The 15,692-nt window shown below is 42.3% G+C and overlaps 1 protein-coding gene across 4 annotated transcripts in view; it reads left to right on the top strand.

The window, feature by feature from the left end:
- Positions 1–688: 688 nt before the first annotated feature.
- Positions 689–15,692, top strand: part of C9orf72 (C9orf72, member of C9orf72-SMCR8 complex) — a 34,869-nt gene continuing 19,865 nt past the window's right edge. The window contains exons 1-7 of one of the 4 annotated variants that reach the window (XM_006538293.4): positions 724–913; positions 4,754–4,961; positions 7,926–8,428; positions 9,570–9,629; positions 13,198–13,293; positions 13,769–13,833; positions 15,478–15,550. In XM_006538293.4, the coding sequence (XP_006538356.1) occupies positions 7,985–8,428; positions 9,570–9,629; positions 13,198–13,293; positions 13,769–13,833; positions 15,478–15,550 (738 nt within the window). In that variant the 5' untranslated portion in view covers positions 724–913; positions 4,754–4,961; positions 7,926–7,984. Of the gene's footprint in view, positions 914–1,005; positions 1,055–4,753; positions 4,962–7,925; positions 8,429–9,569; positions 9,630–13,197; positions 13,294–13,768; positions 13,834–15,477; positions 15,551–15,692 lie in introns of those variants that run through there. The other 3 variants (XM_006538292.4, NM_001081343.2, NM_028466.2) reach the window with 3 other exon arrangements.

The following is a 15,692-nucleotide window of genomic DNA, read 5'->3' as shown; positions in this document are numbered from 1 at the left end:
AAAAAAAGCATACAATACCTGGTGAGAGTTCTATTTTTACCGAAGGTGGTATTGATAGGTATTCTGTTATTAATGCCTTTCTTTTCCCTATAAATGATGAAAAGTTGCTGGAAAATAATAAACACTACTCATCTGTAGTGAAAAGCCACAATACAGTTACAAACCAATCAATCAATCAATAAATCAGACGTCATGGTGTTCTTTTCCCAAAGGTTAAAAAACAAAGTGCACTGTGCTATTTGGCAAAAATGACGTTTAGAAGAAAACACGGTGACTACGCACAGAGGGTGGGGGAATCATTGTGCTTGTTGCGGAGTGAACACGTACAGTGTGCACGCAGACTTACGGCATTTAACCGTGTCATAGGGACCAAAGGAAATCCACTCACTCACTAAATATTTGTTGAGCACCCACTACCTGCCAACTCCCAAACAAAACAAAGCAAAACTACTTACAACCACAAACTACGCTTCGTAACCTAGATAGATAACGCAGGTGACACTATCTATCTAGGTTGAGCTCAGCTCTGCCCATGCTTTTCCTGAGCGGCTCTTGGAAGAAAAGCTACAAAGCCCATGACAGCCTCCGCCTGGCCAGCTGCCACTGGCATCTCAAGGCTGGCAAAGCAAAGTGAAAGCGCCAACCCGGAACTTACGGAGTCCCACGAGGGAACCGCGGCGCGTCAAGCAGAGACGAGTTCCGCCCACGTGAAAGATGGCGTTTGTAGTGACAGCCATCCCAATTGCCCTTTCCTTCTAGGTGGAAAGTGGTGTCTAGACAGTCCAGGGAGGGTGTGCGAGGGAGGTGCGTTTTGGTTGCCTCAGCTCGCAACTTAACTCCACAACGGTGACCAAGGACAAAAGAAGGAAACAAGACTGCAGAGATCCGCACCGGGGAGCCCTGCAGATTCTGGGTCTGCTGTGGACTGGGGGCGGGACTGCGACTGGGCGGGCCTGGGGGCGTGTCCGGGGCGGGGCGGTCCCGGGGCGGGGCCCGGAGCGGGCTGCGGTTGCGGTCCCTGCGCCGGCGGTGAAGGCGCAGCAGCGGCGAGTGGGTGAGTGAGACGCGCGGGCGGAGGGGGGCTGCTGCCACGGTCGGCTCGCGGGCCGGCCGGCTCCGGGTACCAGCGGGGTTTTTTTCTCCTTCGAGGTGAACTCCTCCCTGTCCCCCGGGCGAAAGAGCCCTTGGCCTTGCAGGAGTTGCGGGGGCCGCGGCGGTGCGGAGGGGATGGGGATGGGCCTCATCTTTGCTGTCCGCCCGCGCTCCCCGATCCCGACCCGGAGCGTCTCCCGGGCCCTTGAGGGAACCCTCCGGGAGTACGGCGAGCGCGGCCCCCACCGCCACAAGCCTGGGCCCCAGGGGCCTGGCCCGGCGACAGCTGGTGGGTCCTGCGACCCAGTCAGGTCTCCCGAGGGTCCCCGCCCGGGAGGAGAAAGCGCCGGTGGGATGGAGTAAGGACGGACAGAACAACACGCAGGCAGGATTTCGCAGAAGTTTGCAAGGAGTGCGGATGCCCACTTACATGGGCTGCTACTCTTACCAGGTTGTTCCCCAGTTCTGTGGGACGTGACCTGGTTGCCTCACAGCTCCGCGGTTGTACAGACTTATTAAAGGAAGTGACCATTGTGACTTGGGCATCACTTGACTGATGGTAATCAGTTGCAGAGAGAGAAGTGCACTGATTAAGTCTGTCCACACAGGGTCTGTCTGGCCAGGAGTGCATTTGCCTGGGAGGGATTGGTTGCGCTTTCTGGTGTGGGGACTATTAGGCTCTTGTAGAGTTTTGTCCCGGCAGATGGATAAATTTCTTGTTACACTGTTCCCGTTCGTCACCAGTTGAGAAAAACGGGTACACAGTCTGTCTCAGTAGTACTTTTACTTTATATTAAGGGCCCAAAAGGGACTGGAAAATACTTTAAGATAGAATCGTTAGTCCACTTGGAAAACTTAAAATATGAGAGAGAGAGGGGGGGGGGAGAGAGAGAGAGAGAGAGAGAGAGAAAGGAAGGAAGAAGGAGGAAGAGGAGGAGGAAAGAGATTGAGATTATGTTAATAATATGGAATCAGAATATTTGAAATATAGTAAGCGTCCCCTCAGTTAAAGAGGACATTCCAGGAGGCCCCCAGTATAGCCTGAAATCTCAGGAAACGCCTACATACACCCATCGTGTGGATATAGGTGTTTTCCCTTCATTACATTTCATACACAGATGTTAAAGTTTAGAAAGTAGGCACAATAAGAGATTACAAATAACTGATAATAAAGTCGAGCCATTGCAGCTGCTCTGTAAAAGTCCTGTGAATGTGATCGCTTTGTGTTTCAAAGTAACTTACTGTACTTCACCCCTGTTAAGCAAAACAAGATTCACCTGAACGCAGGCACCTTGGTACCTTGGCAGACACCAGATCTGATAACCAAGAGGATGGAGAAGTAGTGGCAGACAGTGTGGAGAGCATGAATATGCTAGACAAAAGGGTGAATCATAACCTAGGAGCAGAAAGCAGGTATTTCATCATCCTCCACAGTAAAAACCTATGTCACGTAAAAAACCTACAAGTAGTTTTTCTTTTACTCTTTTTGAATGAAAGCTTGCTACAGGCACTGAAAGTTAAAATAATCTGTGGATCAGGAGGAACAGGGGTTTTCTGTCTGAGTCACTGCTGACTAGCACCTCAGTGACCATTGGCACTGTGGGAAACCCCAGAGTCAGTTGGAAACTTCGAAACTAAAGGTGACGGTGTTCTTATTTCATAGAACACAAAAAATAAGAGGGGTTACAGCCTGCGCTGCAGACTGGACATTCAACAAGCATTTAAATTTCTGGGAGACAAATGTAAATATAACTTTAAAAGTTGGTAAAATACTCTGTTTGGCTATGTTGGCCATCCAATGTTTGCTTTTAGAAAATGACTGAATGGATAAAACGTCTATCTTTTGAGCCTGCCCTAGACCCCCATGTTGAGTGAATACTGTCCAAGTGTTAGGTTAGCCGGCCTGAGAAACTTGGATCTAGGCAAGATGGCACAGTCCTGGTGTCATGAGTATGCATGTGAGTTTTGGCTGAAATTGAACATTTGTAGAGAATGACAAAGGCTGGTCTGGCAAGTAGTCCACTGTCTTTACAGTGGTCTTGGTTAGTTCCTGTTTGGCTGAGAGGGCTGGTTGATGGCTGTCCTGCCCCTCTTCCCACAAGTGGAAGCCTTATGGTATAATTCTTGATCACAGTAGCAGTAGGCAAATGAACTTCCTCAAAGCAGCCTGGAAAGCTGATTTTTTTTTCTTTCTTTCTCTTTTTTTTTTTTTTTTCACAAGGTTAAAGAAAAAACAAAGGGCTTCAAATGTGCCAGTCTGCTAACAGTGTTAACATGTTTATTAACATAAATAAACTTTATTAGTTTTTGGAAGTATTGGTTAAGCCCTCGTGACCCCTGAACTCGGTTTATAGAGTGATGAGTCGTAGCCTCACTCTGGTTTGGACTCTGGCTTCTCTCAGAAGACTCTGTGGCTAATGTTAACCTTCTGAAGTAGCCAGAAAACATATAAGCAAAAGTCTGTGAGGTTGAAATGAATTTTTTGGCCACATTTGTATATGGGTTCCCACCAATGCTAACTTCAGGTGTTAGTAATATCAGACTCACAGCTTCCCTGATTACACTTCGCTATAAGACTTTATTTTTTAGGTCATAGGAATTTCCCCTTTTTCATGATTCCTAAATCATGAAATAACATAGTCTAAAAATACGGTATTCCTGAAATAAACAATTTCTAAGTTTTAAGCTGCGTGCTATTCTGAACAGTCTGATGCCCTCTTGTAGCTTTTACTGTGTCCTACCCCGGGCATGGTTGATTCCTTTGTCCAAACATCTGTCTGTTGTATCCACACTGGATTGCACCACCTGCGTGCTAGTCAGTCACTCAGACATTTTAGTTATAAGGTAGCTTATATTTACTCCTTATTTTATTTAATAATGGCCTCATAGCAAGGCGGTAATGATACTGGTAATTTGGGTTTGCTTAAGAGGAGCCATGAAGTAGTTTTAAATGAAAAGGTGAAAATTCCCACTATAGTTTGGAGGGGGAGGCTATACTGGTACTACTACGATTCACGGTAAGACTAAATCTTCTGTGAAATTATGAAGGAGAAAAAGTTACACTGGTCTGGTCTTGCTGTTGGATTAATTTTATAGTTATAACCACTGTACATGATAAATAACCCTAAAACAATGAATTTGTAGGTGGATGGCATAATCTGAAAACCATGTTCTGAGCAGTTGATGGCAGCAGGCTGTGCTGGAAGTGTTAGGCATATTTATAGATTTCAGCCCAAGTTCTGAAGAGGCTGGAGAGATGGCTCAGTGGTTAAGAGTGCTTGCTATTGCAGAGGACCTAGGTTCCTCTACAGGCACCAGGCAAGCGTGGGACACACTGAGATACATACAGACAAAACATAAAATTAAATAAATTGTGCATAATAATACTAGTAATATATGAGTAAAATAAGGATAAATACACATCATAATTAAATAAATAAATTGTAAAGTTCCCTAGAAGTGAGGGTCACCAAGCCATTCACAAGATGGCTGCGCTGATGCAGGGATATATGTGAACTAGAAAAAGGTCAAACTTAACAGAGAAGTTCCAAGGCATGCTACTGCAGGCTTGGCTAGCATGCTTGACCTGCAGAAATGCTGACGGCCACTGGGAGGTTTTCACAAATGAGGAATTAGAAGAACTTTTTTTACTAATCTCCAGAAAAAAAAAAGGGAAGAAGAAACTGAAGCAGCCTGTGATGTGGACCAGAAACGCAGTGACAGTAACATGTGTGACATTGCAAAGGCATGAAAGGACAGAGCTGTGGAATACAGACCTCAGGTGGAGCTCAGCATAGAGTCATTCGGGGATTATGCCTGCTGCAGCAACAAAAGGATGAGCTCAAAAGAGACACCGACTTCTGAATGCAGTGGGTGTTTGTTTTGTTTTGTTTCAAATGAATTGGGCAGAAAACTTTCCAGCTGTGGAAGCTTCTGAACCGTCCCTTGCTGCTGACATCTAAGCGTCCGCTGTGTCCCAGCTCAGTGATCTAGGGTCTTCCAAACAGATGGTCCGGTGCTGAGCACTTTGAATCTCAATCCTGAGTTTCTACCACGCCTTTGGCCATTTAATTCCCAGATAAAAGACACATACAACCTTTATATTTATAATAAACCTTAGTCAGCACAAGAGCTGAGCAAATATCTGTCCTCTATGCTATTATATCTATTACCCAGCCAATAACCCCATTCTATAATTTGCTGTGCTTCATCTGGGCTGCTCTTAACTTCAGTCAGCCAGCCCACGTGGCCATTATTTTAAGATTTTTTTACCCCATAGTGTCTTCTCACTTTACTTTACATTTTTCTCTCTCTCCTCATGGTTCTCCTCTGACCCCAAGCCTAGGAACCCTAAACCCCACCCATGTCTCTTCTGCCCATCTATTGGCTGTAGGCATCTTTATTCACCAATCAGGATAACTTGGAGGCAAGGTTAAGTAGTCTCCTGGGTCTAGGTGCTGTCTCTGGGAGCAACCAGTATTTAGCATAGCAAAAGACCAGACCTCCACAATGATCACTCTGACCATCGGGGCAGAAGGCACCTACTAGCCTGTGCCACTCACCTCACTTTGTTGAATCACATCTTATCCTGTAGTGTGTATCACTGCCTGTTATCACAGGAAAAAGTGAGTCCCATCAAATAAGATGTTTCAGAAAGAGACCATGTTCATATAATTATCATTCTGGTAAGCTTTTAATGGTTATATTTTGTTATTAATCTCTTTGTTCCTATTTTGCAAATTATACCTTACAGTAAATATATATGCATCCAATGGGGTCTTTGAATTCCTCCCCGGGGAGTAGGAGGACTCTTTGAGGATGGGCTGCATTTAAAGCTAAACAACGCAACATGACCTTTAGTCCTTATAGATAGCCTAGAGATGAGACTAAATAAAAGAAATGGTATATAATGCTTTAAGTTTCCCAATCAGCTTAAAAGCTTTTCCTATAAATCTTTAAGATTATGCTCTGGGGCTCAATACTGCTTCAAGAAGGGCTTTTCTTTTGTATTTAGAATTATTCACCTTTTTAAACAAAAGGAGAAAATGGAATAGAAATATGTTTGCAACATAATTTTATGACTATGTGTTTATTTCGCGTGTTCTGTGGGCCTGCAGTTTGCTGCTGTTAATGAGGACAACAGTGGCACCAATACAGTTTCCACTCAGATTACATTCTCTGTTCCCTTTCTGAAAGCTGCCCTCTCCACTGGGCCCAAAAGAGTCAGTATCTTAAACAAGCTGTACAACTTAGATAACCATGGTCTCTTCAGACTAGTTAATTGACATATATTAAAAAGTAAATAGTACCAAAGTGAATTTCTGAAATTAAAAATGAACATTTAAAAACTCTAGGTAAACTATTCCTTAGAGTTAAGTGTTTTGCCAAGTTCTGTAATCATAATATGATAGAAACGCTCACTCAGCATTCTAAATATAGAAGTTACTCCTTCGCATGACACTCTAATTCTTGATAAGGTGGAGAAAGAGAGAGAGAGAGGGGGAGAGACAGAAAATATGGTGGTTCAAGGACCATTTGAGGGAATTAGTTATGTTCTTCCGTCCTCTGTGGATCTTAGGGGTTGAATACAGTCATTGAGCTCGGTGGATGGCTGTCCTGTTGAAAGGTCTGCCCAGCAGAGCAAATAGACTTTTTTATTTACATGGACATCCGTTTGTGACTAATCTAATGTTCACTCCCAAAGTAATCACACAGACAGAGAGGTAGCTTCCTTCAGTACTCTTACCTTACATGAATCCTACCATTTTGTTATTTTTTTTCCACTTTAAATCTTTGATTATGTGTTTTTAATTAGAAAATTTGCATACAAATTTCCATACAGTATGTAGAATTGACTGTGTTTGAATGGGTGAAGATCCACATGTGTAACCCTAGCTCTGGACTGGCTCTGAGCTTGTTTGCTCTTCTCTTTTGTGTTCTGAGTAACTGAAACTCTTTCATTTTAGCAGCTTAGTATGCGCCCTTCACATTGCTGTGCTGCCTGCTGCACTAACATTACTCCTTTGCTTATGTTCCCCTTCCTGATTCAGTGTCATTTTAAGCAGTAGTACTGGACCTCAGTACCTTAGCCGGAGCTCACTGAGGTGACAGGGCTGAGGCTCTGCTGCTGTCTTTTGAGCTTACCTCTTTTTAATGTTTTATGGTATTTCTGCTGCCAGGTTTGGGGGTTTTGTTTTGTTTTGTTTTTTGTTTTTTGTTTTTTTTAATTTTCTAGGAACACCTAGAAAACACAAACTAGGAAACTTAAAAGAGCAGCGTCTTGTTCCCTGCGTTCTAGAAAGTCCAAGCCTAATGCCAGTGTCATGGTTGTCAGGAACATGAGCCTCTGAAGGCTTCTTGGGAAACCTTTCTTGTCTCAACACCTCTGGTGGCAAGCAGTAGTCCATGGTACTCTCTCTGTCCACGGTCAGCATCCCAGTCCCTGCCCTTTATCTTTGTGCAGCCGACCAGCTTTGCTTTAGTCTGTCTCCTTCTCAGGTCTCCTTCCCCGCTCCTCTTAAGCACAGCAGTCATTGGATTAGAGCCCATCCTTCCCTCGGATGGCCCATTTGACCTAATTTTACGTATTTGTAACTAAGGTCCCATTTACTTACACAGGGCCCTCCCCTTCCTGTTTTGTTCTTTAGCTGAAATGGTTTGGAGACCAAATATCCAATCATTACAATTGTGCACAAGCTATGTTCATTTGGAGGTAATAAAGGCTCATTCTTTGCTTCTATTGGTATGTGACATTTTTCTAAGTCACTTGGGGTTTGATAGATATCTTTAAATGGCTGAACCTGATCACTGTTCTTTTGTATGTCCCTGTTTAGCTATTGCAAGCGTTCGGATAATGTGAGACCTGGAATGCAGTGAGACCTGGGATGCAGGGATGTCGACTATCTGCCCCCCACCATCTCCTGCTGTTGCCAAGACAGAGATTGCTTTAAGTGGTGAATCACCCTTGTTGGCGGCTACCTTTGCTTACTGGGATAATATTCTTGGTCCTAGAGTAAGGCATATTTGGGCTCCAAAGACAGACCAAGTGCTTCTCAGTGATGGAGAAATAACTTTTCTTGCCAACCACACTCTAAATGGAGAAATTCTTCGAAATGCAGAGAGTGGGGCTATAGATGTAAAATTTTTTGTCTTATCTGAAAAAGGGGTAATTATTGTTTCATTAATCTTCGACGGAAACTGGAATGGAGATCGGAGCACTTATGGACTATCAATTATACTGCCGCAGACAGAGCTGAGCTTCTACCTCCCACTTCACAGAGTGTGTGTTGACAGGCTAACACACATTATTCGAAAAGGAAGAATATGGATGCATAAGGTAAGGGGCTTTTGAGCTTGATCATGGTAGCCTGGCCAATGAAAGTTTTTTTCTGGTACAGTTACACTTAAGTTTTGGAAATTATATGCTGCTAACACCAGACAGCTGTTATGTTGTGTCTCCTGGGCACAGAAAGCCCTGCTCTCATGCCTGGGGTCTTCACAGTCCTAATGGAAAGTAAGATCTTATAAACATTGTGTCTGAGTTTGTTCTGGAAGCTGTGACTCTACCTTCTTGTTTTCCTTTCCCTGTGTGACTTTGTCCTTTGCTTACAACAGTGCAAAAGTATAAATATTCTCAGATTTTGATAAGCTGTCAGCCACACAGCCTTAGTAACTAAGCTGCTGTCCCACGCTCCCAGTTCTGTATAACGAGGATGGACCAATTAGATTCTAAGGAGTTATTCCTTTCAATTTGCAAATTTAGCTAAAGGAAATATTGTTTTCTCCTGATATTTACATTGCTTTTCATTTTCAGCATATCTAAAGAACAAACCTAATTCTCCTTCCTACTTTCTAGTTTAATATAATCCTAAAAATCCATTAAAACATGACTAATTCTATAAGGCCTCTAACCTACAAAGGGAAGTAGCATTTTGAAAAGAATAGTTTTCTCTATTATACCTATTCATGCAGACTTCCTTCCTTATTTCTGACATACTTAACAAAAATCATTTAGATTCAAACAGTTTAGCTGCAGGTGATATTACAGACAAGTAATCCCAGTGCTCTATCTAGTCTGAGGCAAAAGGATTTGAGCTCAGTGCCAGCCTGTTCTATCTACCTGGTGAGTTCCAGTCCCATAAATAAACAAACTAAAACAACCGTTCCTCTGTTCCTCAGATGCGAGTCGATCTTGTTTGATTTAAATAGTGTGTAATTATTTTCTTTTGAAGCTGCAGGTGTTATGTGGGCTGTTTTAGACTAAATTCTCTCTTTACTGTGGAGTAAAGGGTGCTGTGATTGTATTTCATGTTCTCTGCGAGAGCTTGAACTTGTTGGGCTAATCGCTTGTCTCCATCCTGTCTCCCCACCTGCGTAAAAAGTATTTTCCTGTGAGCTGTACATGATAGAGCATATCTACATTGAAAAATGAACGAGCATCAAAATGGATTTGTTAAAGTAAATTTTCTTTTTCTTAGGAAAGACAAGAAAATGTCCAGAAAATTGTCTTGGAAGGCACAGAGAGGATGGAAGATCAGGTACAGTGCATATCACATGCTGCCTGTGGCAGGTCCTCTTTGCTTATGTCGGTATAAAGTTGGTGGGTACTTCTGGTAAGGACCTGAGGATACATTCATTTGACGGAAGGAGCCTGAAAATGAGTATTCTTGTTAAGCTGTATAGAATGAACTGAATAAAAATTTCTGCAGCCTAAGTTTGAATTTTAAAAAAATTTAATTACATCTACAAATTAGTATTTGGCCACCCTTTTTCAATCAGCAAGAATATGTTTGAGGTCATTTATTTGTAGTAAAATTGCATGCAGTTTATTTATTTTATTGAAAATAGGTTTTTTAAACTATATTTTCTGATTATGGTTTTCCCTCCTCTGAATCCTCCTAGAACCTCCACCTACCCAAATCTATATCTGTTCTTTCTCTCTCTCATTAGGATACAATCAGGCATGTAAAATAATAGTAGTAGTAGTAGTAATAATAATGTAAAATAAGTTAAAGTAAAAACAAACCAGAGTAGGACAACATAAATAGAAGTAGAAAAGAGCCAAATAAGAAATTCAAGAAACACATATAGACACAGACACAATATTTGCATACACAGAAATTGCATAAAACCGCAAGACTGGAAACCATAATATGTATGTAAGGTGGAGTGGGAAGCCCTGACAGCACAGTGAGTAAAGCACTTTCAAAAACACCACTGACTTTGTGTTGTGTTGCCTGTCTGCTGGGCATGAGGCCTGGCCTTAGAGAGTGGTGTGTATACCCAGGAAGACTTACATAAACACTTAGCTTTTCATTTGTGACCTGATAGCAATTGGAAATAGTGTCTGGGCTAGGCATTCCGGCTTATTGCCACTTCCCCTCAGCACTGAGGCCCCATCTGAATCGGATCCGTGCAACCCTTGTGCATATGCAGTTTTAAAAGTTATCCCTTCTGCAACTATGCTCACAGGAGTTGCCGTCTTAAGGGAGTGAGCACACCCCTGAGGCATGGCTCCAGGGGTGCAGAGCCAGCCATAGGCACAGTTTTTTTTAAAAGGTTTATGTTGTAGTTTTGAAACTCAAATTTATGTGTATTTGTGGCAGATTGTTTGAATGTTGAAATTTGCCAGTAACATCTTTTATCTTCTTCCCTTTAGCCTGGCATGCCACCCACCCTCATTTGTCCTTGTCAAACTCCAGTAATTAAACATGGCTATGTGGCCTTTTCTCTCATTTTCCTTAGCATGGCTAAGGAGAATGGGACTTAAAAAATAATAATCATCATTTTAAGTATGTCTGAGGGTTTGAGGATATAGTGGTAGAATATCTGCCTAGCTTCCATAGCTTGATCCTACATTTGATCCCTGGCAAAACACACACACACACACATATACACACACATAAAATGACTTTTATAAAGTTAGTGTGCTGTGCTGTGATGAACAGTGCCATAGGAAATATTCTTGGAAAAGACCTGAAACTAAATGCTCTAAAAGGTCTAATCTTTACTTGCTTGCTGATCGTTAAGCAGAGTCTCCAAGTATAAAGTCACTTTCACCAACCTCTGCACTGGATTTCTGGAGTAATTAGGGAGAGTCATTTCAATATAAGAAAATTTAGTACCAAATAAAATTTTCATTCAGTGAAATTTTGTTTTTGAAAGTAAGAGCCCACTGTGGTGGTTTGAATATGCTTGGCCCAGGGAGTGTCCTGTAAGATTTTTGTTGTTGTTGAACTCCATTGAGACTTATGTTGACAATAAATGCCTGAGAGTCCATGTCTAAAATGCTGTACCTGTCTGAACCCAACGGAGATAAAACTTACCATTTCTGAAAAGGATGAGGTGTTTTATTTACATAGCTGATGTAATGTGCTTGCAACAGCTCTATTATGAATCTTAATACTACTTCAGTATATCACAGCACTTCAGGAAATTTAACATACATTGTTTAATTCCATGTCTTAATTGTATTTGTAAACAGACATTTCAGCAGTTACTCTAAAAAGTAGAAATAATGAGTGGTTGCTTCTGGTCATTAGGATGAAATATTGAAATGATAAAATTTTCTGGGCTGGAGAGATGGCTCAGAGGTTAAGAGCACTGACTGCTCTTCCAGAGATCCTGAGTTCAATTCCCAGCAACCACATGGTAGCTCACAACCATCTGTAATGGGGATCTGATGCCCTCTTCTGGTGTGTCTGAAGACAACTACAGTGAACTCATACAAATAAAAATAAATAAATCTTTTTTTAAAAATCTATATCTGCATAGGCATTTCTAGATTAGGATAAATTTTCCAAAGGAAATAAGCACCTCCATGATAAGGGCATTGGAAATGAAGCCCCCGCCCCCACCCCCGGTCTGCACGTGTGTTGAGGATGAGATCTAGGGCCTCCTTATACATGCCAGGCAGCTGTTCTGTCACCAAGTGGAATATAATCCTCAACCCTTAATTTGAGGTTCTAACTTTAAAATAGATGTGAGGGGTTTAAATAATCATTTCATGAAACTTAAATGAGCAAGTTTATTACTGAGGTGAGTATAAGTAATTGATAATTTTAAATATATTTAGCTGAGATTGATAGACACTTGGCAATGTCAGCATCTTATTTAGGTGATCATAAACTGATGGGAGAAATGGTAAATGTTAGGGGGTGTCGCTCATGTCACACACCGCAGTTATGCTGCAAACAAGATGCCGGGAAATAGAAATTCAAGGTCTTGTTTTGCGGGTGCAGACTCTTCTGTCTCACTGATTCTATGTGGTAACTTCAGTATGCATTTGGATAGATTATGTCCCATTTTGAATGTGGAAGCTGGCTGTTGAGAGGAGACTTCCTGGTGAATTCCTTTTTCTAAGCATTACCATCTGTCTTAGTCAGGGTTTCTATTCCTGCACAAACATTATGACCAAGAAGCACTTGGGGAGGAAAGGGTTTATTCAGCTTACACTTCCACACTGCTGTTCATCACCAAGGAAGTCAGGACTGGAACTTAAGCAGGTCAGGAAGCAGGAGCTGATGCAGAGGCCACGGAGGGATGTTCTTTACTGGCTTGCTTCCCTGGCTTGCTCAGCCTGCTGTCTTATAGAACCCAAGACTACTAGCCTAGGGATGGCACCACCCACAATGGGCCCTCCCCCCTTGATCACTAATTGAGAAAATGCCCCACAGCTGGATCTCATGGAGGCATTTCCTCAACTGAAACTCCTTTCTCTGTGATAACTCCAGCCTGTGTCAAGTTGACACACAAAACCAGCCAGTACAACATCTTTTCACATTTAATTTTTCTCACTTTAAACGTGGCCTTTAACAAGCGCTTATAAAAATGCTTAAGCTTAAATGTTATTTAAGCTTAATATACTTAATATACAGCACTGTAGCTTAAATGTTGCATGTGAGAGTATATGATAAGCCATGCTCACCAAGGAAAAGAAGCTTAAAGAGCATAAAAACCCTGACAGCGGTTTCTGAGTGGGAGGCTCGGGGACTGTGCTGAGCAATTCCAACCAAGGGTGTTTTACTCTCTGCCTCCATTTGAAATGTTTTTCCTGCACAACCTACCCACCCTGTGATTTCGTTCACTCGATTATGTTTGATCTAGGGTCAGAGTATCATTCCCATGCTTACTGGGGAAGTCATTCCTGTAATGGAGCTGCTTGCATCTATGAAATCCCACAGTGTTCCTGAAGACATTGATGTAAGTGTCATGTATCTTTTATGGGTTCCCTTGAGTGGTGAGTGGGTGGATGTGTGGTGCATGTGCGTGTGTGTGCTTGCATACTGGGAATTGAACCCAAGTCCTCAGGAAGAGCAGCCGGTGCTCTTAAGCACTGAGCCATCTCTTCAGAACCTCTTCCACCAGTTTCTTTGACCATTTGTTGAGAATATTCCAGTCACACATTTTCCGTGAGTAAATCTCTCTAATGCTGATTTGTCATTAAGCTCAGTCTCCTAATTCTGATAGCTAAGAAGGGTAAATTATTAAAAAGTGCCCTTTACTCTTCCTGGCCAATTCCCCTTTGTTCTTCTGAAAAGTGCATAGACAGCATCACTTTATAGATCACCTTGATGCTCGTGAGAGGGCTGGCTCGTGCTGGCTCTAGACTTCGGCACACTTATTAAGAGTTCTCCCAACACTGTAAACAGACTAATTTTTATATTGTGCATTTTAGATAGCTGATACAGTGCTCAATGATGATGACATTGGTGACAGCTGTCACGAAGGCTTTCTTCTCAAGTAAGAATTTTACTTCTTTTTCTGAATGCTAAGTAAAGCAGATTAAAAATCTTAATGCTCACCCATGACAAGATTTACAGGGAAAAGATGGTAGAAAACCTACTTCCTCCAATTATTTAGGGTCAACATGGCACATTTGAGCTTACACGTGTTGTTCTCACCCATACAACAGTGGCATATCTGACATTACTCTTCCCACAGTCTAAAAAGGCAGAGTTTCCGTAGTACCCAGGGAAGTTCTGGTCTGTGTTTGGGTCTGGTTTCTTCTTTCAATTCTCACTAAGTATAACCCTTAGGAATCTATCAAGTTGAGTTGCATTTTAAATTCCTGTGAATTCTTCAGGTCTAGAAATGGAAATCATTCATATTTTAGACTGACATTTTTCATCTTCTTGTGTAATTTAACATTTAAGAACTTGAGCTCTAATATCAGACTGTCTAGGTTACAACTGGGAAAACTTGGTGAAGCTACCCAAAGCTGAACCTCCATTTTCTTACCTGTGAAATGTGAACAGTGATAACAGCTAGTTTCTTGGGTCCTTGTAGGCACCAAATGACAGGATAATATAAAGCACCTAGGACAGTGGAGCCAATGAGCCAGGAGCCAGTGTGCCCTATTATATCTGCTCTAAGAAAGACAGTAAGTGGAATAGCCAATACTGACTGTCTTAGTCAGGCTTTCTATTCCTGAACAAAAAACATCATGACCAAGAAGCAAGCTGGGGAGGAAAGGGTTTATTCAGCTTACACTTCCACGTTGCTGTTCCTCACCAAAGGAAGTCAGGACTGGAACTCAGATCAGGAAACAGGAGCAGATGCAGAGGCCATGGAGGAATGTTACTTACTAGCTTGCTTTCTTATAGACCCCAAGACTACCAGCCCAGAGATGGTCCCACCCACAAGGGACCCTGCCCCCTTGATCACTAATTGAGAAAATGCCCCACAGCTGGATCTCATGGAGGCATTTCCCCAACTGAAACTCCTTTCTCTATGATAACTCCAGCCTGTTTCAAGTTGACACAAAACCAGCCAGTACGCTGACCGAGCAGCTGTGTGTTCCTCTGCAGGGCTGTGTTCTCTGTTTGTCCCTCATCTCCTGTTGTAGTCTCCTTTACAGTTACAGACTGTCATCAGTAACGAGAGAGAAGTGAATAGGATTTTGTTAAAGTGTTTACTTCTATGTCACATTCCCTTCCTATAATAAGCTCACAGTGAAATACCAGGTGACCGTGCTTAACGGCATCTATTACCTAACTGGGGTATCTTTTTCCTTAAAATGGATTTAATTTTATGTGTGTTTGAATACCTGCATATGTGTATGTACACCATATTTATGTATGCCTGGTACCTGAAAAAGGGAAAAGAGGGCTTTGGCTTTCTTGAAACTAGATGGTTGTGAGTCTCCATGTGGGTTCTGGATTGTCTCTGCAAGAGCGGCAGGCACACTTTAGCAGTGAGCCGCTCCTGTCCCGAGTTGTCTTAAGACCTGTGAAAGGTCCCTAAAAAATGCAGGGTTTTACCCGAATAAAAGATGACATCATGCAGATGGCTTTGGTGTTCATCAAGCTCTTGTGTGTTGTCCTAACCTTGCTGGGCTTTGTCGTTGTGAAGCTGTAACTCCGTCAATGTTTTCCTTACCTACAGTGCCATCAGCTCACACCTGCAGACCTGTGGCTGTTCCGTTGTAGTTGGCAGCAGTGCAGAGAAAGTAAATAAGGTAATTCGTTCTACAGTTGAACATGATCTGACTTTTATCATCACTAGCATATCATACATTATCATCTAAACAGTAGGCTGCAATTGAAATAACCCCATAGTATAAGGAAGCAATGTAATTTTACCAAATTTCTCTGACACCC

Source organism: Mus musculus, chromosome 4 (assembly GCF_000001635.26).
Source record: "Mus musculus strain C57BL/6J chromosome 4, GRCm38.p6 C57BL/6J".
NCBI lineage: Eukaryota > Metazoa > Chordata > Mammalia > Rodentia > Muridae > Mus > Mus musculus.
The sequence above is the reverse complement of the archived record's forward strand: the minus strand, read 5'-3'. Positions and strand labels throughout refer to the sequence as shown.